The sequence below is a fragment of the Passer montanus genome, unplaced genomic scaffold (genome assembly GCF_014805655.1).
Source record: "Passer montanus isolate IOZ18808 unplaced genomic scaffold, ASM1480565v1 scaffold501, whole genome shotgun sequence".
Classification (NCBI taxonomy): domain Eukaryota; kingdom Metazoa; phylum Chordata; class Aves; order Passeriformes; family Passeridae; genus Passer; species Passer montanus.
The window spans coordinates 1,870-22,164 of NW_024369942.1; the positions used below are offsets into that span (position 1 = coordinate 1,870).

Consider the following 20,295-nt stretch of genomic DNA (forward strand, 5'->3'; position numbering starts at 1 on the left):
AAAACAGAGACCCTAAAACAGAGACCCTAAAACAGAAACCCTAAAACAGAAACCCGAAAACAGAGACCCTAAAACAGAGACCCTAAAAAAAGAGACACCCCAAAATGAGATCCCCAAAACAGAGACCCTAAGACAGAGACACCCCAAAAAACAGAGACCCCAAAAACAGAGACACCCCCCAAAACAGACCCCAAAAACAGAAACCCCAAAAAACAGAGACCCCAAAAAACAGAAACACCCCCAAAATGAGATCCCCAAAAACAGAGACCCCTCCTCGGGAACCCAAAACCAAAATGGGGTCAAGGTTCCTGACAGGGTTGTTTTGGGGTGGGGGCTGTTTCTGGGTTTGGGGCTGTTTTTGGGGTTGGGGCTGGGTTTGGGGTGGGGGCTGTTTCTGGCTTTGGGGCTGTTTTTGGGGTCATGTCTCCACACAGGGGCTGGTTTTAGGGTGGGGGTTATTTCTGGGGTGGGGGCTATTTCTGGGTTTGGGGCTGTTTTTGGGGTCAGGGCTATTCCTGGGGTCAGGGCTATTTCTGGGGTGGGGGCTGTTTTTGGGGTCACGTCCCCACACAGGGGCTGGTATTGGGGTGGGGGCTCCCCCGGGCAGTCCCTGACGGGCCGGGGGTCCCGGCTGTGCCCCCAGGTGTCGCAGCGGGGGCCGGTGCTGAAGGCCCCCGGCTCGGCCGCGCTGACCGTGCAGTGGCCGCTGGAGCTGCCCAACGGCAAGTGGCTGCTGTACCCCCTGAGCCTGGAGCTGGGCACCCCCCCCGTGCCCTGCAGCCCCCCGGCCAACCCCCTGCGCCTCGCCCTGGTGAGACTGGGGGGGCTGGGGGGGCAGCAGTGCCCGGGGGTGCCCGGGGTGGTGGCCAGGGGTGGCCAAAGGTGGCCAGAGGTGTGTGGGATGGGGGGACAGGGGTGCCCAGGGATGTCCTGGGGGTGCCCGGGGGCGTCCAAAGGTGGCCAAACGTGGCCAGAGGTGTCTGGGATGGGGGGACTGGGGTGCCCAGGGATGTCCTGGGGGTGTCCAGGGGTGTCCAAAGGTGGCCAGAGGTGTCCAGGGGGTATCCAGGGGGTGTCCAAAGGTGGCCAAACGTGGCCAGAGGTGTCTGGGATGGGGGGACAGGGGTGCCCAGGGGTGTTCAGGGGTGCCCAAGGATGTCCAAAGGTGGCCAGAGGTGTCCAGAGGTGTCTGGGATGGGGGGACTGGGGTGCCCAGGGGTGTCCCAGAGTTGTCTAAAGGTGGCCAGAGGGTGTCCTGGGGGTGCCCAGGGGTGCCCAGGGATGTCCAGGGGGTGTCCAGAGGTATCCAAAGGTGTCCAGGGGTGTCCAGGGGTGTTTGGGGTGGGGGGACAGGGGTGCCCAGTGGTGCCCAGGGGTGCCCAGGGATGTCCAGGGGGTGTCCAGAGGTGTCCAGGGGTGTTTGGGATGGAGGGACAGGAGTGCCCAGGGGTGGCCAAAGGTGCCCAGGGGTGCCCGGGGGTCCCTGTCCCCCCCCCCCCCCCCCGCCCCCTCCCCCCCCCCCCAGCCTGGGGACACCCAGTGACACCTCCTGACACCCCCAGACCCCCCAAAACCTCCCAGGATCCCCCCAGAGCCCCCCACGATGTCCCCTGATGTCCCCACGGCCCCACTGATCCCCCCGTGACTCCCCCAGTGCCCCCCGGTGACCCCCTGTGACCCCAATGACCCCGGTGTGACCCCCTGTGACCCCAATGACCCCATGTGACCCCAATGACCCCGGTGTGACCCCGGTGTGACCCCAATGACCCCAATGACCCCGGTGCCCCTGTGCCCGCAGATGTCGGTGTCCCTGCACCTGGACCCGGGCGTGGCGCGGGCGGCGCTGCCCTGGTGGGTGCTGCCGCTGGCGGCGCTGCTGGGGCTGGGGCTGCTGGCGCTGCTCGTGCTGGGGCTCGGCAAGGTGAGGCACGCTATCGCGACAGGGCACGACAGGGCGCGGCATGTCGCGACATGGAACCGTACAGCACGGCACGTCGCGATATGGAACCGTACAGCACGGCATGTCGCGATACGGCACGATAGAGCACGGCATATCGCGACATGGCACGATAGAGCATGGCATATCGCGACATGGAACCGTACAGCTATCGCGATATGGCGCCACAGAGCGCGGCATATCGCGATATGGAGCTATACCGCTATCGCGATACGGCACGATAGAGCATGGCATATCACGATATGGAACCGGACAGCTATCGCAATATGGCACAATAAAGCATGGCATATCGCGACATGGCACGATAGAACATGGCATATCGCGACATGGAACCGTACAGCTATCGCGATATGGCACGATAGAGCGCGGCATATCGCGACATGGCGCGATAGAGCGCGGCATATCGCGACATGGCACGATAGAACATGGCATATCGCGACATGGAACCGTACAGCTATCGCGATATGGCACCACGGAGCGCGGCATATCGCGATATAGCACAACACGGTGCAGCATGTCGTGACACGGCATGATACAGCATGGCATATCGCGATACCTCCCTGTATCGGGTGCCATGTCGCGATCCCCCCCTCTCTCCGCAGCTGGGGTTCTTCCGGCGCGCGCGGCCGCCGCCGGCCGTGCCGCGGTTCCGGGCCGTGCGCATCCCGCGGGAGCGGCATGATACAGCATGGCATATCGCGATACCTCCCTGTATCGGGTGCCATGTCGCGATCCCCCCCTCTCTCCGCAGCTGGGGTTCTTCCGGCGCGCGCGGCCGCCGCCGGCCGTGCCGCGGTTCCGGGCCGTTCGGTTCCAGGTTCATTAAAAGGAGGAAGTTCGATGACGAGCTGGTGGAGAGCAGCCTGGCCCAGGGCCCCAGTCCCTCCCAGTCCATCCCAGTCCCTCCCAGTCCCTCCCAGTTAACCATACTGGTTCCCAGCTGTCTCCCAGTCCCTCCCAGTCAATCCCAGTCGGTTCCAGGTTCATTAAAAGGAGGAAGTTCGATGACGAGCTGGTGGAGAGCAGCCTGGCCCAGGGCCCCAGTCCCTCCCAGTCCATCCCAGTCCCTCCCAGTCCCTCCCAGTTAACCATACTGGTTCCCAGCTGTCTCCCAGTCCCTCCCAGTCAATCCCAGTCGGTTCCAGGTTCATTAAAAGGAGGAAGTTCGATGACGAGCTGGTGGAGAGCAGCCTGGCCCAGGGCCCCAGTCCCTCCCAGTCCATCCCAGTCCCTCCCAGTCCCTCCCAGTTAACCATACTGGTTCCCAGCTGTCTCCCAGTCCCTCCCAGTCAATCCCAGTCGGTTCCAGGTTCATTAAAAGGAGGAAGTTCGATGACGAGCTGGTGGAGAGCAGCCTGGCCCAGGGCCCCAGTCCCTCCCAGTCCATCCCAGTCCCTCCCAGTCCCTCCCAGTTAACCATACTGGTTCCCAGCTGTCTCCCAGTCCCTCCCAGTCAATCCCAGTCGGTTCCAGGTTCATTAAAAGGAGGAAGTTCGATGACGAGCTGGTGGAGAGCAGCCTGGCCCAGGGCCCCAGTCCCTCCCAGTCCATCCCAGTCCCTCCCAGTCCCTCCCAGTTAACCATACTGGTTCCCAGCTGTCTCCCAGTCCCTCCCAGTCAATCCCAGTCGGTTCCAGGTTCATTAAAAGGAGGAAGTTCGATGACGAGCTGGTGGAGAGCAGCCTGGCCCAGGGCCCCAGTCCCTCCCAGTCCATCCCAGTCCCTCCCAGTCCCTCCCAGTTAACCATACTGGTTCCCAGCTGTCTCCCAGTCCCTCCCAGTCAATCCCAGTCGGTTCCAGGTTCATTAAAAGGAGGAAGTTCGATGACGAGCTGGTGGAGAGCAGCCTGGCCCAGGGCCCCAGTCCCTCCCAGTCCATCCCAGTCCCTCCCAGTCCCTCCCAGTTAACCATACTGGTTCCCAGCTGTCTCCCAGTGGCTCCCAGTCAATCCCAGTCGGTTCCAGGTTCATTAAAAGGAGGAAGTTCGATGACGAGCTGGTGGAGAGCAGCCTGGCCCAGGGCCCCAGTCCATCCCAGTCCCTCCCAGTCCCTCCCAGTCCCTCCCAGTTAACCATACTGGTTCCCAGCTGTCTCCCAGTGGCTCCCAGTCAATCCCAGTCGGTTCCAGGTTCATTAAAAGGAGGAAGTTCGATGACGAGCTGGTGGAGAGCAGCCTGGCCCAGGGCCCCAGTCCCTCCCAGTTAATCCCAGTTAACCATACTGGTTCCCAGTGCCCTGAGCTGCTCTCCCAGTGGCTCCCAGTGGCTCCCAGTCAATCCCAGTCCATTCCAGGTTCATCAAGAGGCGCAAGTTCGATGACGAGCTGGTGGAGAGCAGCCTGGCCAAGTCCTCGCGGGCCAATTGGGGTGTCCCTGAGGATTTGGGGACAATTCCAGCAGTGTCACCTGTGTCCCCAAGCTGTCACGCCAGGCCATGGCACTGTCCTAGGGGTGTCCCAGGGGTGACCCCAATGTCCCCACTGTCCCCAATGTCCCCAATGTCCCCAGGCACTCGTGCCAGGCCATGGGGCTGTCCCTGAGGGGTTGGCTGTCCCAGGGGTGTCCCAGGGGTGTCACACATGTCACACATGTCACACGTGTCCCACGTGTCCCCAGGCACTCGTGCCAGGCCATGCGCCAGCTGCACCCCGAGGCCGTGGCCGCCATCCAGAGCAAGGTCCTGTTCAGCAAGGCCGAGGAGCAGCTGCTGACCCGCGTGCCCTCGGTGAGGGGCTGTCCCCAAATGTCCCCAAATGTCCCCAAATGTCACCTCGTGTCACCTAACATCACCCCCTGCTGCTGACCCGCGTGCCCTCGGTGAGGGGCTGTCCCCAGGTGTCCCCAAATGTCACCTCGTGTCACCTAACATCACCCCCTGCTGCTGACCCGCGTGCCCTCGGTGAGGGGCTGTCCCCAGGTGTCCCCAAATGTCACCTAACGTCCCCCTGACGTGTCCCCAATGTCCCCAGAGCCCTGTCCCCTCACTGGACACCGTCCAGGAGCTGCTGCAGGCTGCGTTTTACCCTGCCAGGACCTGTCCCCATGTCCTCTGCCATGTCCCCATGTTCCCTGGTGTCCCCAGAGCCCTGTGCCCTCGCTGGACACCTTCCAGGAGCTGCTGCAGGTCGTGTTTTACCCTGCCAGGACCTGTCCCCATGTCCTCTGCCATGTCCCCATGTTCCCTGGTGTCCCCAGAGCCCTGTGCCCTCGCTGGACACCTTCCAGGAGCTGCTGCAGGTCGTGTTTTACCCTGCCAGGACCTGTCCCCATGTCCTCTGCCATGTCCCCATGTTCCCTGGTGTCCCCAGAGCCCTGTGCCCTCGCTGGACACCTTCCAGGAGCTGCTGCAGGTCGTGTTTTACCCTGCCAGGACCTGTCCCCATGTCCTCTGCCATGTCCCCATGTTCCCTGGTGTCCCCAGAGCCCTGTGCCCTCGCTGGACACCTTCCAGGAGCTGCTGCAGGTCGTGTTTTACCCTGCCAGGACCTGTCCCCATGTCCTCTGCCATGTCCCCATGTTCCCTGGTGTCCCCAGAGCCCTGTGCCCTCGCTGGACACCTTCCAGGAGCTGCTGCAGGTCGTGTTTTACCCTGCCAGGACCTGTCCCCATGTCCTCTGCCATGTCCCCATGTTCCCTGGTGTCCCCAGAGCCCTGTGCCCTCGCTGGACACCTTCCAGGAGCTGCTGCAGGTCGTGTTTTACCCTGCCAGGACCTGTCCCCATGTCCTCTGCCATGTCCCCATGTTCCCTGGTGTCCCCAGAGCCCTGTGCCCTCGCTGGACACCTTCCAGGAGCTGCTGCAGGTCGTGTTTTACCCTGCCAGGACCTGTCCCCATGTCCTCTGCCATGTCCCCATGTTCCCTGGTGTCCCCAGAGCCCTGTGCCCTCGCTGGACACCTTCCAGGAGCTGCTGCAGGTCGTGTTTTACCCTGCCAGGACCTGTCCCCATGTCCTCTGCCATGTCCCCATGTTCCCTGGTGTCCCCAGAGCCCTGTGCCCTCGCTGGACACCTTCCAGGAGCTGCTGCAGGTCGTGTTTTACCCTGCCAGGACCTGTCCCCATGTCCTCTGCCATGTCCCCATGTTCCCTGGTGTCCCCAGAGCCCTGTGCCCTCGCTGGACACCTTCCAGGAGCTGCTGCAGGTCGTGTTTTACCCTGCCAGGACCTGTCCCCATGTCCTCTGCCATGTCCCCATGTTCCCTGGTGTCCCCAGAGCCCTGTGCCCTCGCTGGACACCTTCCAGGAGCTGCTGCAGGTCGTGTTTTACCCTGCCAGGACCTGTCCCCATGTCCTCTGCCATGTCCCCATGTTCCCTGGTGTCCCCAGAGCCCTGTGCCCTCGCTGGACACCTTCCAGGAGCTGCTGCAGGTCGTGTTTTACCCTGCCAGGACCTGTCCCCATGTCCTCTGCCATGTCCCCATGTTCCCTGGTGTCCCCAGAGCCCTGTGCCCTCGCTGGACACCTTCCAGGAGCTGCTGCAGGTCGTGTTTTACCCTGCCAGGACCTGTCCCCATGTCCTCTGCCATGTCCCCATGTTCCCTGGTGTCCCCAGAGCCCTGTGCCCTCGCTGGACACCTTCCAGGAGCTGCTGCAGGTCGTGTTTTACCCTGCCAGGACCTGTCCCCATGTCCTCTGCCATGTCCCCATGTTCCCTGGTGTCCCCAGAGCCCTGTGCCCTCGCTGGACACCTTCCAGGAGCTGCTGCAGGTCGTGTTTTACCCTGCCAGGACCTGTCCCCATGTCCTCTGCCATGTCCCCATGTTCCCTGGTGTCCCCAGAGCCCTGTGCCCTCGCTGGACACCTTCCAGGAGCTGCTGCAGGTCGTGTTTTACCCTGCCAGGACCTGTCCCCATGTCCTCTGCCATGTCCCCGTGTCCCCTGGTGTCCCCTGGTGTCCCCTGGTGTCCCCTGACGTGTCCCCAATGTCCCCAGAGCCCCGTGCCCTCGCTGGACACCTTCCAGGAGCTGCTGCAGCGCCACCCCGCTGTGTTTTACCCTGCCAGGACCCCCAAGGCCCTGCAGCTGCACTGGCAGCTGCTGCGCCAGTACCACCTGCTGCAGGACCAGACAGGTGGGGAGGGGTCCTGGGGGGCTCTGGGGGGTCCCAGGGGGAATTTGGAGGGTCCTGGAGGGGTTTGGGGCGGGTTTGGGGGGTCCCAGAGGGGTTTTAGGGGGTCTCAGAGGGGATTTGGGAGGTCCTGGAAGGTTCAGAGACCCCCAAAAGTGCAGCAGCTCCTGCCCCTGTGGCACCTGCTGCAGGTGGGGAGGGGTCCTGGGGGGATTTGGGGGGTCCCAGGGGGGATTTGGGGTCCCAGGGGGGATTTGGGGGTCCCAGGGGGGATTTTGGGGTCCCCCAGGGAGGTTTTGGGGGGGGGGATTTTGGGGTTTTGGGGGATTTGGGGTTTTTTGGGGGGTTTTAGGATTGTTTTGGCGGATTTTGGGGTTTTTTTGGGGGGGATTTGTGGGTTTTTTGGGGTCTCCGTGTCCCCTCTCACCCCCTGATCCCCACCAGGGACGTGCGGGACGAGGTCCTGGAGCACGGTGAGACCCCGGAACCTTCCAGAACCCCCCGGGACCCCCAGCCCCGTGTCTGTCTGTCTGTCCGTCTGTCAGAGCTGACTGTGGCTGATCTCTGTCTGTCTGTCTGTCTGTCAGAGCTGACCCTGTCTGTCTGTCTGTCTGTCTGTCCGTCTGTCAGAGCTGACCGTGGCTGACCCTGTCTGTCTGTCTGTCTGTCTGTCTGTCCGTCTGTCAGAGCTGACTGTGGCTGATCTCTGTCTGTCTGTCTGTCTGTCAGAGCTGACCGTGGCTGACCCTGTCTGTCTGTCTGTCTGTGTGTCCGTCTGTCAGAGCTGACCGTGGCTGACCCTGTCTGTCTGTCTGTCTGTCTGTCCGTCTGTCAGAGCTGACCGTGGCTGACCGGCGGCAGAAGCGCGAGATCCGGCAGCTGGAGCAGGAGCTGCACCGCTGGCAGGTGCTGGTGGACTCCATCACAGGTGGGCCCCGGCCGTCCGTCCGTCTGTCTGTCTGTCCATCCCTGGGTCTCTCTGTCCCTCCCCGTGTCCGGCTCCCTGTCCATCCGTCTGTCCCCGTGTGTCCCCTCTCATTGTCCCCTGACAGCCCCGAGTGTCCCCTGTCTGTCTGTCCCTCTGTCCCCTGTCTGTCCCCTGAGCGTCCGCCTGTCCGTCTGTCCCTGTGTGTCCCCTCACTGTCCGTCTGTCCGTCTGTCCCCAGGGATGAGCTCCCCGGATTTCGACAGTCAGACTCTGGCCGTGCTGCGGGGTCGAAGGGTTCGGTAGGTGATGCGCTCCCGCGAGGTGCGTCCCCAAAAAGTCCATAAAACCACCCCAAAAAACCCCCCAGAAATACCCCAGAAATATCCCAAAAATCCACCCAGAAATCCCCCAAAATCAGGGACCCCCAATAAAGGCAGAGCGAGGCTGAAGGATCTGTCCTGAATTTTGGGGTGAGGGGGAAAATTTGGGGGGGATTTGGGGCTCATTTTTGAGGGGATTTGGGGCTCATTTTGGGGGGATTTCAGGTACATTTTTGGGGGATTTCAGGTACATTTTTGGGGGATTTGGGGCTCATTTTTAGGGGATTTGGGGCTCATTTTTGGGGATATTTGGGACATGTTTTGGGGAGGATTTGGGGCCCATTTTGAGGGGATTTGGGGCCCATCTGTCTGTCTGTCTGTGTGTCCGTCTGTCAGAGCTGACCGTGGCTGACCCTGTCTGTCTGTCTGTCTGTCTGTCCGTCTGTCAGAGCTGACCGTGGCTGACCCTGTCTGTCTGTCTGTCTGTCTGTCTGTCAGAGCTGACCGGGGCTGACCCTGTCTGTCTGTCTGTCTGTGTGTCCGTCTGTCAGAGCTGACCGTGGCTGATCTCTGTCTGTCTGTCTGTGTGTCCGTCTGTCAGAGCTGACCGTGGCTGACCGGCGGCAGAAGCGCGAGATCCGGCAGCTGGAGCAGGAGCTGCACCGCTGGCAGGTGCTGGTGGACTCCATCACAGGTGGGCCCCGGCCGTCCGTCCGTCCGTCTGTCTGTCTGTCCATCCCTGGGTCTCTCTGTCCCTCCCCGTGTCCGGCTCCCTGTCCATCCGTCTGTCCCCGTGTGTCCCCTCTCATTGTCCCCTGACAGCCCCGAGTGTCCCCTGTCTGTCTGTCCCTCTGTCCCCTGGCTGTCCCCTGAGCGTCCGTCTGTCCGTCTGTCCCTGTGTGTCCCCTCACTGTCCGTCTGTCCGTCTGTCGCAGGGATGAGCTCCCCGGATTTCGACAGTCAGACTCTGGCCGTGCTGCGGGGTCGGATGGTTCGGTACCTGATGCGCTCCCGCGAGGTGCGACCCCAAAAATACCCTAAAACCACCCCAAAAACACCCCAGAAATACCCCAGAAATAGCCCCAAAAATACACCAAAAATATCCCCCAAAACACCCCAAAACCACCCCAGAAATATCCCTAGAAACACCCCGAAAACACCCCAAAAAACACCACAAAAACATCCCCTAAACCACCCCAAAAATATCCCCAAAATCATCCTCCAAAACACCCCAAAACCACCCCAAAACATCCCCCAAAACACCCCAAAACCATCCCAAAAACACCCCAAAACCACCCCAAACCACCCCAAAACATTCCCCAAAACATCCCAAAAACGCCCCAGAAATATCCCCAAAAATATCCCCCAAAACCATCTCAAAAACACCCCAAAAACCTCACCAAACCCCCTGTGAGGACCCCCCAAAACCTTTGGGAGACCCCAAAAACCCCAACCCCCGCCCCCAAAATCCAAAAAAAACCCCAAATCCGCCCAAAAACCCAGAAAAAAAACCCGCAAAAAACCCCAACCCCCCCAGATCACCCTGAGACCCCTCCAAAGTTCTCAACAATTCCCCTCAAAAACCCCAAAAACGTCCCCAAACCCCCTGTGAGGACCCCCCAGACCCCCTGGGGGACCCCAAAAACCCCAAACCCCCCCAAAAAACCCCAAACCCCCCCAGATCACCCTGGGCAGAGCCACCAAGGACAACCAGATCGACGTGGACCTGGCTCTGGAGGGCCCGGCCTGGAAGATCTCCCGCAAGCAGGGTGGGCTTGGGGGGGATCTGGGGGGGATTTGGGGTTTTTGGGGTCCCCCGGGGGTTTTGGGGGTCTTCACAGGGGGGTTGGGGAGGTTTTTGGGGGTTTTTTTGGGGTTTTTAGGGAGGAGTTGCGGAGGTTTTTGGAGGGAGGGATCTTGGGGGGATTTGGGGTTTTTGGGTGTCTTTTGGGGTTTTTTGGGGGGGATTTGGGGTTTTTTGGAGTCCCCCAGGGATTTTGGGGGTCTTCACAGGGAGTTTGGGGAGGTTTTGGGGGGATTTTTTGAGTTTTGGGGGTTTTTTTGGGGGGTTTTGGGGGGGTGTTGCTGAGGTTTTTCGAGGAGTCTCGGGGTGATCTGGGGGGGATTTGGATTTTTTTGGGGGGCTCTTGGGGTTTTTTCGGGGGGCTTTTGGGTTTTTTGGGGGGGATTTGGGCTTTTTTGGGGTCCCTCAGGGGTTTTGGAGGTCTTCAAAGGGAGTCTGGGTATTTTTTTGGGGAGGGGTCCCTGGTTTTGGGCAGGGGTCTCTGGATTTGGGGGGATTTTGGGGAGGGTCTGTGGGATTTGGGGAGGGGTCTCTGGGGGTCTCAGGATTTTGGGGGGGTCTGTGGGATTTGGGGGGTTTTGGGGAGGGGTCCCTGGCTTTGGGCAGGGGTCTCACCCCTCCCCCAGATCGCCAGCCTCCGCTTCGTGTTCCTGATCAACCACGAGCTGATCGCGCTGATCCGCAGCGAGGCCGCGCGCCTCGGCCACCAGTGACACACCAGTATAAACCAGTATAAACCGGGGGGGAGCTGCAGAGGTTTTTCTATCACATCCTCCTCCCCCACCCCTTTAACCCCTCCGAACCCCCGGGGCTGATCCAGAACCCTTTGGGATTTTTGGGAATGCCCCGAAATCCCCGGATTTTCCCCTTCCAGGGGTGATCAAGCTGAAGAACAACGGGGAATTCTTCATCGCCAACGAGGGCCGGCGGCCGATCTTCATCGACGGCCGCCCGGTGCTGGGGGGCAGCAAATGGAAACTCTGCAACAACTCCGTGGTCGAGGTGGGCTGGGGGCCTGGGGAGGGCCCGGGGGGCTCCCAGGGGTCCTGGGGGGGGATTTGGGGGGACGCGCGCCTCGGCCACCAGTGACACACCAGTATAAACCAGTATAAACCAGTTCAAACCAGTCTGGGACTGTCCTAGTGCACCCCGCGCGCCTCGGCCACCAGTGACACCAGTATGAACCAGTTCAAACCAGTATGAACCAGTGTGAACCAGTCTGGGCTGTTCTAGTGCACCCCGCGCACCTCGGCCACCAGTGACACACCAGTATAAACCAGTATGAACCAGTATAAACCAGTATGAACCAGTCTGGGCTGTTCTAGTGCACCCCGCGCGCCTCGGCCACCAGTGACACACCAGTATAAACCAGTATGAACCAGTATAAACCAGTGTGAGACAGTGTGAACCACCCCGCGCGCCTCGGCCACCAGTGACACCAGTACAGACCAGTATAAACCAGTCTGGGCTGTCCCAGTGCCACCCTGCGCACCTCGGCCACCAGTGACACACCAGTATAAACCAGTATGGGACTGGAACTGTCCCAGTAACACCAGGGACACCAGTATGAACCAGTATAAACCAGTCTGGGCTGTCCCAGTGCCACCCTGCACGCCTCGGCCACCAGTGACACAAACCAGTATAAACCAGTACAGGACTGTCCCAGTGCCACACCAGTACAAACCAGTTTGGGACTGGGACTGTCCCAGTGACCTCCCACTGACACCAGTTTGGGACTGGGAGCTGACCAGTAACACCAGTACAAACCAGTACGGGACTGGGATTGTCCCAGTGACACCAGTGTGGCACCAGTTTGGGGCTGGGGCCCTCCCAGTGCTCCCAGTTTGGGATTGGGACCCTCCCAGTGCTCCCAGTTTGGGGCTGGGGCCCTCCCAGTGCTCCCAGTTTGGGGCTGGGCTCCCCCCCCCCAAGGGCTGAATTTCCTTGGAATTGCCCCAAAATTTCCCCCCAATCCCAAAATTTTGGGATTCCCCCCCCCCAAATCCCAAATTTCGGCGCCTTCCAAAGAAAATTCCCGATTTTTTAAAGCTCCAAAGTTTTTATTGGATTTGTTCTCAAGTTTTCGTTCGTGGAGGGGAAAAAATTCCCAAAAAAACCAAAATTTGGGAAAAAAAAAGGGGGGAGAAAAAGGGAAAATTCCCCAAAATTCCCAAAAATTTGGGGCTGGGATTGGGGTTTGGGGAGGGGAGGAAATTCCGGAAATAAATTCCAGAGAAAATCCAAAAATGCTGGAGTGTGGTGGGGGGAGGGGGGAGACCCCGAATTCCAGAGGGAAAATCCCAAATTCCAAATGGGAAATCCCAAATCTCAAATGGAAATCCCAAATTCTGGGGGGAAATCCCAAAGGGAAAATCCCAAATTCCAAATGGGAAATCCCAAATTCTGGGGGGAAATCCCAAATCCCAAAGGAAAAATTCCCAAATTTTGGGGTCAGGAAGGGACATCCCAAATTCCAGGGGGACATCCCAGATTTTGGGAGGCCCCAAAATCCCAAATTTCCCCCCCAAAATCCCAAATTTTTCCCCCCATTCCCAAAATCCCGGCTCTTCCCTCGCTGCCAGCGCGAGGTCGGGGTTGGGATTTTGGGAATTTTGGGGGGAAAAATTCCGGGATTGGGACAAAACCAAACCCCAAAAATCCCAGAGGGAAAAACACGGGAAAAGAGGGGGGGAAAGAAGGAAAAAATGGGGAAAAACAGAAAAAAGGGGGAAAAAAATGGGACCGGAAATAAATTCCAGAGAAAAGGAAATCCCAAATCTCAAATGGAAAGGGAGGGGGGAGACCCCGAATTCCAGAGGGAAAATCCCAAATTCCAAATGGGAAATCCCAAATTCTGGGGGGAAATCCCAAATTCCAGAGGAAAATCCCAAATCCCAAAGGGGAAAATCCCAAATCCCAAATGGAAATCCCAAATTCTGGGGGGGAAATCCCAAATCCCAAAGGAAAAATTCCCAAATTTTGGGGTCAGGAAGGGACATCCCAAATTCCAGGGGGACATCCCAGATTTTGGGAGGCCCCAAAATCCCAAATTTCCCCCCCAAAATCCCAAATTTTTCCCCCCATTCCCAAAATCCCGGCTCTTCCCTCGCTGCCAGCGCGAGGTCGGGGTTGGGATTTCGGGAATTTTGGGGGGAAAAATTCCAGGATTGGGACAAAACCAAACCCCAAAAATCCCAGAGGGAAAAACACGGGAAAAGAGGGGGGGAAAGAAGGAAAAAATGGGGAAAAACAGAAAAAAGGGGGAAAAAAATGGGAAAAAGGGGAAAAAATGGGAAAAATTGGGAAAAAAAGGGGGGAAATGGCACCAAGGGGGAGCTGTAAACGTTCCCGGGATGGGACCCCAAATCCCGACCCCAAATTTTGGGGGGGGTCTCAGGAATTGGCCCCCTCGGGGCGGCTCCTGCGGGGGCCGGGGCGGCTCCGGGCGCCTCTGGGGTCCCCGGGGGATTTGGGGTCCCCGACCAAATCCTGGGAAATGACCCCAAATCCCGGGAAATGACCCCAAATCCCAAATCCCGGGAAATGATCCCAGATCCCAAATCCTGGGAAGTGGAAGTGCCCAAATCCCAGTCCCAGAGGAAAACCCTGAATTGCCAAATTCTGGGAGGGGTGGGAGAGAAAAGGGGGGAGAACCTGGATCCCAAATCCCAGCCCCAGCCCCTCCGATCCCGATCCCAATCCCGATCCCGATCCCGATCCCAATCCCGATCCCGCCATCCCAGACCCTGCATCCCAACATTCCCATTCCCAGACACCCCAATCCTGAACTCAACATTCCCAATCCCAAACCTGAACCTGACCCCAATCCTGATCCCATTCCCCCCAATCCCAAACCCCATCCCAATCCTGTCCCTGTTCCCAATCCCAAATCCCATCCCGATCCTGACCCCAATCCTGATCCTATTCCCCCTGTCCTGCTCCCCATCCAAATCCCGAAACTCCCAATCCCAAACCTCAGCCCAAATCCCAAACCTCAGCCCAAATCCCAATCCTCAGCCCAAATTCCATCCCAAATCCTGTTCCCCATCCCAAATCCCACCCCGATCCTGTTCCCGATCCCAAATCCCAATCCCGATCCCGATCCTAAACCCCAAACCCCAAATCCTTTTCCCAATCCCAACCCCAAACCCCAAACCCTTTTCCCAATCCCAATCCCAAACCCCAAACCCCAAATCCTTTTCCCAATCCCAAACCTCAAATCCTTTTCCCAATCCCAAACCCCAAACCCCAAACCCCAAACCCCAAACCCAATCCCAATCCCAACCCCCCCCCGCTGTCCCGTTCCCACCTGTGGGGTCGGGGGTGGCTCCGTTGGGGCCGCGCTGCCCTCGGGGGGTCCCGGGGCCGATCCCGGGGGGAATTCCGGGGGTGCCGGGGGGGATCCTGGGGCCGATCCCGCCGGGAACGCCGGGGCCGATCCCGTGGTTGATCCCGTTCCCGATCCCGTTCCTGGTCCCGTGGTTGATCCCGTTGTTGATCCCGGTCCCGTTCCCGTTCCCGTTGCCCCGGGCCCGGAGCTGCAGCGGGAGCGGCTGGAATAGCTCGGCATGGGGGGGGATCCCGGGGCCGATCCCGCCGGGAACGCCGGGGCCGATCCTGGGGCCGATCCCATGGTTGATCCCGTTCCCGTTCCCGTTCCCGTTGCCCCGGGCCCGGAGCTGCAGCGGGAGCGGCTGGAATAGCTCGGCCTGGGGTGGGAAACTGCAGAGAGAGGGACTGGGAATACTGGGAGCACTGGGAATACTGGGAATGGGATTGGGATTAATGGGAATGGGACTGGGAATGGGACTGGGAGGAGAGAGGGACTGGGAATACTGGGAATACTGGGATTGGGATTAATGGGAATGGGACTGGGAATGGGACTGGGAGCACTGGGAATGGGGCCGGGCTCCAGGTGGGAGACCCCAGACCAGCCCTGGTTGCATCAGAAGAAATTCCCACGGGATTTTCCCAGGTTTTTCCCATTTGTTTCCGTTTTCCCCAGACCGACCCTGCCCGAAGGCCGGGGCCATTCCTGGGGCCATTCCCATGCGATTTTTCCCAGGATTTTTCCCGGGATTTTTCCCCCATTTCCCAGACCCACCCTGGCCGAAGGCGCCGATGCTGCCCCTCAGGCACATTCCCAGGGCAGTTTTTCCCATTTTTCCCAGTTTCCCAGACCCACCCTGGCCGAAGGCGCCGATGCTGCCCCGCAGCGCCTCGGGCACATTCCCAGGGCAGATTCCCAGGATTTTTCCCAGTTTTTCCCAGTTTCCCAGACCCACCCTGGCCGAAGGCGCCGATGCTGCCCCGCAGCGCCTCCAGGTCGCAGCCGAAGCGCCCGGCCCGGCCCAGCTCCTCATCGAACTTGCGCTCGCTCACAAAGTGCTGGGAAACACGGGGGGAAAGTGGGAATTCCGGGGGGTGGGGCAGGGAAAACGGGAATTCTGGGGGAAAATGGGCAGGGAAAATGGGAATTCTGGGGGGTGGGGCAGGGAAAATGGGAATTCCGGGGGAATGGGAGGGAAATGCCCAGGGGATGAGGTGAGAATTCCCTGGGATTGGGTCAGGGATTCCCTGGGATTGGGTCAGGAATTCCCAGGGATGGGGTCAGGAATTCCCACAGGATTTAGGTCAGGGATTCCCAGGGATTGGGTCAGGAATTCCCACAGGATTTGGATCAGGATTCCCACAGGATTTGTGTCAGGGATTCCGGGATCCCGGGCCGTCCCACCTTGATGTCAGCTCTCAGCTCCTGCAGCTGCTCCTCCGACATCCCCGGGGCCGCCTCGGTCAGAGCGCGCAGCGCCTCGGCGCGCCGCTGCCGCAGGGACAGCAGGTCCACTGGGGACAGAAATGGGGGAAAAACAGGGGAAAACGGGAAAAAATGGGGTAAAACAGCGGGGATCCCGGCGCGCCGCTGCCGCAGGGACAGCAGATCCACTGGGGACAGACATGGGGGAAAAATGGGAAAAAACGGGAAAAAACAGCGGGGATCCCGGCGCGCCGCTGCCGCAGGGACAGGAGATCCACTGGGGGGGAAATGGGGGAAAAATGGGGAAAACGGGAAAAAATGGGGTAAAACAGCGGGGATCCCGGCGCGCCGCTGCCGCAGGGACAGCAGATCCACTGGAAAGTGGGGGAAAAATGGGGTAAAATGGGACAAAAACGGGATAAAACACTGGGGATCCCGGCGCGCCGCTGCCGCAGGGACAGCAGGTCCACTGGGAAATGGGGAAAAATGGGGGAAAACACTGGGGATTTGGGAAAAACCACCGGGGATCCCGGCGCGCCGCTGCCGCAGGGACAGCAGGTCCACTGGGAAATGGGGAAAAATGGGGGAAAACACTGGGGATTTGGGAAAAACCACCGGGGATCCCGGCGCGCCGCTGCCGCAGGGACAGGAGATCCACTGGGGACAGGAATGGGGGAAAAACGGGGAAAAATGGGATAAACGGGACAAAAATGGGATAAAAATTGGGTAAAACAGCGGGAATTTGGGATAAACACTGGGAATTTGGGATAAAAAAATCAGGAATTTGGGAATAAACATCAGGAATTTGGGATAGAACATTGGGAATTTGGGATAAACTCTGGGAATTGGAGAAAAAAACATTAGGAATTTGGGATAAAATATCGGGAATTTGGGATAAACTCTGGGAATTTGGGATAAACTCTGGGAATTGCAGCCCGGCGCTGCTGCAGGGAGAGCAGCACCACAGAAAATGGGAACAAAAGTGGGAATTTTGGGAATTCTCCTCACTTGCTTCTGCCTTGACTTTGTCCATCTCGGCCAGCAGAGCCACCTCCCGGTCCATGAGGCTGCAGAGGGGAAAAACAGGGAAAAAATGGGAAAAAAATGGGAAAAAATGGGAAAAAAAGGGAAAAATGGGAAAAGGGGAAGGGGGAGGGGCGGGAAGCGCCGCCAGGGGGCGCCCTGAGCCCAGGGAAAAACGGGAATTTGGGCTGGGAAAGGGGCGGGGCCATTCCCAGGGAATTCCCGGGGAATTCCGGCCCCAAATCCCACCAAATTCCCCCCAAATTCCATTTTCCTGTCATGGCCCTGTCCCAGGTGGCTCCAGCTTTTCCAGAACCCCCAAAATTCCCATTTCCCCCCAAAAATTCCCTTTTTTCCCCACAAAATTCCCATTTTTCACTCCAGAACTCCCATTTTTCCCCCCAGAATTCCCATATTCCCACCCAGAATTCCCATTTTTCCCCCATTTTCCCCCCCAGAATTCCTATTTTTTCCCAGATTTTTCCCATTTCCCCCCCGATTTTTCNTCCCCGAAGGCGCCCCGGACCCTCCTGAGGGAGCTCCATCCCCACCCCCAAAATCCCCTTTTTTTCCCCTTTTTCTCTCATTTTTCCCCATTTTTCCCCCGATTTTCCCCATTTTTTTTTTTTTTTTCCCCAAATTTCCCATTTTTTCCCCATTTTTCCCCTACCAGCTCTGGATCTCCCCGAAGGCGCCCCGGACCCTCCTGAGGGAGCTCTCCACCTCGTCCCTGAGCAGGGCCCTGAAGCGCGCCAGGGCCACGGAGCAGCGCTGCAGATCCTTCAGGGAGCGCTCCAGGCTGGGCCCTGCAGGCCAAAATGGGGGAAAAAAGGGGGGAAATGGGAAAAAAGGGATTGGAAAACAACCCCAGGGCCCCACAGACGTTCCCTGGTTTTTTCCCATTTTTTTCCAATTTTTCCCAAGTTTTTTCTTGATTTGTTGTGATTTTTTTCCTGATTTTTCCTATAATTTTCCAATTTTTCCCCTGATTTTTTCCCTAATTGTTTCCAATGTTTCCTGATTTTTACTCATTTTTCCCTATTTTTTCCTGAGTTTCCTGATTTTTCCAATTTTTTCCCAATCTTTTTCTTGATTTTTTGCGATTTTTCCCTGATTTTCCCCACAATTTCCCCTTTTTATTCCTGACTTTTTAACTGATTTTTCCCAATTTTTCCCTAATTTTTCCTGAGTTTTCCTCATTTTCCCCCATTTTCCCCCCCATTTTTTCTTGATTTTTTGCGATTTTTCCCTGATTTTCCCCACAATTTCCCCTTTTTATTCCTGACTTTTTAACTGATTCTCCCAAATTCCCAGATTTCCCCCCGCATTCCCGCATTCCCGACCTCGCTGCGCTGCCCCCGCCTCGGGCAGCGACTCCAGGCTGGGGGCGCGGTTGCCATGGAAACCATTGATGGCCATTCCCGAATTCTCCAAGTTTCCCAAATTTCCCAACTTTTCCAGCTTTTCCTGCGGCCCCGGGGCCGGGGGGGAGGGGCCGGGCGGGGCCGGGGCTTTGGGCTTCTTCTTCTTGTTCTGGGGAAAAACACGGGGAAAATGGGAAAAGTGGGGAAATGGGGAAAAACACGGGGAAAATGGGAAAAATGGGAAAGAAATGGGAAAGAAACAAATGGGGGAAATGGGAAAAAGTGGGGAAAAAATGGGGAAAATGGGAAAGAAATGGGGAAAAAATGGGAAAAAATGGAGGGAAAATGGGAAAAATGGGGAAACAAATGGGAAAAATGGGGGGAAATGGGGGGAAAAAAGCGGAAAAAATGAAAAAAAAAGGAAAATGGGAAAGAAATGGGAAAAATAGGGAATAAAAGGAAAAAATGGGGGGAAAAGGAAAAAAAGGGGAAAAAAAGGGAGAAATGGGGGGAAAATAATGGGGAAAAAATGGGAAACAAATGGGGAAAAATGGGGGGAAAATTCAGGTTTTAATCAGGAAAAATAAGGTAAAAAACTGGGGGAAAGGGGGAAAAAATCCATGTTTTAATCAGGGAAAAAAACTGGGGAAAATTGGGAAAAAGAATGTTTCAATCAGGAAAAAGTGCGGAAGAAATTGTGGGAAAATGGGGAAAATTGGGGAAAAAGGGAAAAAAAATCCTGAGAAACTGGGAAAAATTGGGGAAACTGGGGGGGAAAATTGGGGAAAAATTGAGGAAAATTTTTCCCCCATTTCCTCACCCAGTTTCCGGCCCGCGGGGGAGCCGGGGCTGCTGCGGAGGCTCCGGCCCTGGCTCGGGGCACCCGAGGCTGCAATTCCATTGCCCAGGGCTGGCAAAATCCAGAATTCCGGGAAAATCCCACCCCAAATTCCCGCATTTCCACCAAAACCCCAAAATTCCCTTCGAAATCCCAAATTCCCCCAAAATCCCCCCAAAATTCCCTTCAAAATCCCAGATTTTCATCCAAAAATCCCACTTTTCCCCCCAAAATTCCCATTTTCCCCCAGAATTCCCAATTTTCCCTCCAATCCCACCCCCAAAATTCTGGATTTTCCCCCCATTCCCAAATTTTCCCCCCCAAAACCCCAATTTTCCCCCAAATTCCCCCCCCAAATTCCCAGATTTCCATCAAATTCCCAAGTTTGCCCCCAAAATTCCCAATTTTTTCCCCTCAGATTCCTGGATTTTACCCCAAAAATCCCAAATTCCCCCCAAAAATCCCGATTTTTCCCCCCAAATTCCCAGATTTCCATCAAATTCCCAAGTTTGCCCCCAAAATTCCCAATTTTTTCCCCTCAGATTCCTGGATTTTACCCCAAAAATCCCAAATTCCCCCCAAAAATCCCGATTTTTCCCCCCAAATTCCCAGATTTCCCTCCCAAAATCCCAAATTTCCTCCCAAATTCCCAGATTTCCCCCCGCATTCCCGCATTCCCGACCTCGCTGCGCTGCCCCCGCCTCGGGCAGCGACTCCAGGCTGGGGGCGCGGTTGCCATGGAAACCATTGATGGCCATTCCCGAATTCTCCAAGTTTCCCAAATTTCCCAACTTTTCCAGCTTTTCCTGCGGCCCCGGGGCCGGGGGGGAGGGGCCGGGCGGGGCCGGGGCTTTGGGCTTCTTCTTCTTGTTCTGGGGAAAAACACGGGGAAAATGGGAAAAGTGGGGAAATGGGGAAAAACACGGGGAAAATGGGAAAAATGGGAAAGAAATGGGAAAGAAACAAATGGGGGAAATGGGAAAAAGTGGGGAAAAAATGGGGAAAATGGGAAAGAAATGGGGAAAAAATGGGAAAAAATGGAGGGAAAATGGGAAAAATGGGGAAACAAATGGGAAAAATGGGGGGAAATGGGGGGAAAAAAGCGGAAAAAATGAAAAAAAAAGGAAAATGGGAAAGAAATGGGAAAAATAGGGAATAAAAGGAAAAAATGGGGGGAAAAGGAAAAAAATGGGAAAAAAAGGGAGAAATGGGGGGAAAATAATGGGGAAAAAATGGGAA

The 20,295-nt window shown here is 57.4% G+C and overlaps 2 protein-coding genes across 2 annotated transcripts; one reads left to right on the forward strand and one right to left on the reverse strand.

Moving 5' to 3' along the window:
• The first annotated feature begins 4,530 nt into the window (after positions 1 to 4,530).
• On the forward strand, positions 4,531 to 11,165 carry MCRS1 (microspherule protein 1). Its single transcript, XM_039723806.1, has 7 exons — positions 4,531 to 4,682; positions 6,889 to 7,089; positions 7,377 to 7,497; positions 7,860 to 7,952; positions 9,208 to 9,290; positions 9,954 to 10,041; positions 10,951 to 11,165. The coding sequence occupies exons 1-7, from the start codon at positions 4,590 to 4,592 to the stop codon at positions 11,163 to 11,165; spliced, it is 894 nt and encodes a 297-aa protein (XP_039579740.1). The 5' UTR covers positions 4,531 to 4,589.
• Positions 11,166 to 11,215: 50 nt separating this feature from the next.
• LOC120509320 (spermatogenesis-associated serine-rich protein 2-like) lies at positions 11,216 to 19,928 on the reverse strand (the record flags this gene model as incomplete). The annotated part of the gene is made up of 8 exons (XM_039723804.1): positions 11,216 to 11,305; positions 14,602 to 14,798; positions 15,362 to 15,464; positions 15,811 to 15,920; positions 16,840 to 16,898; positions 17,525 to 17,660; positions 19,039 to 19,128; positions 19,739 to 19,928. Coding segments are annotated over 8 exons (975 nt in total), but the record flags the coding sequence as incomplete, so codon positions are not given.
• Positions 19,929 to 20,295: the final 367 nt, after the last annotated feature.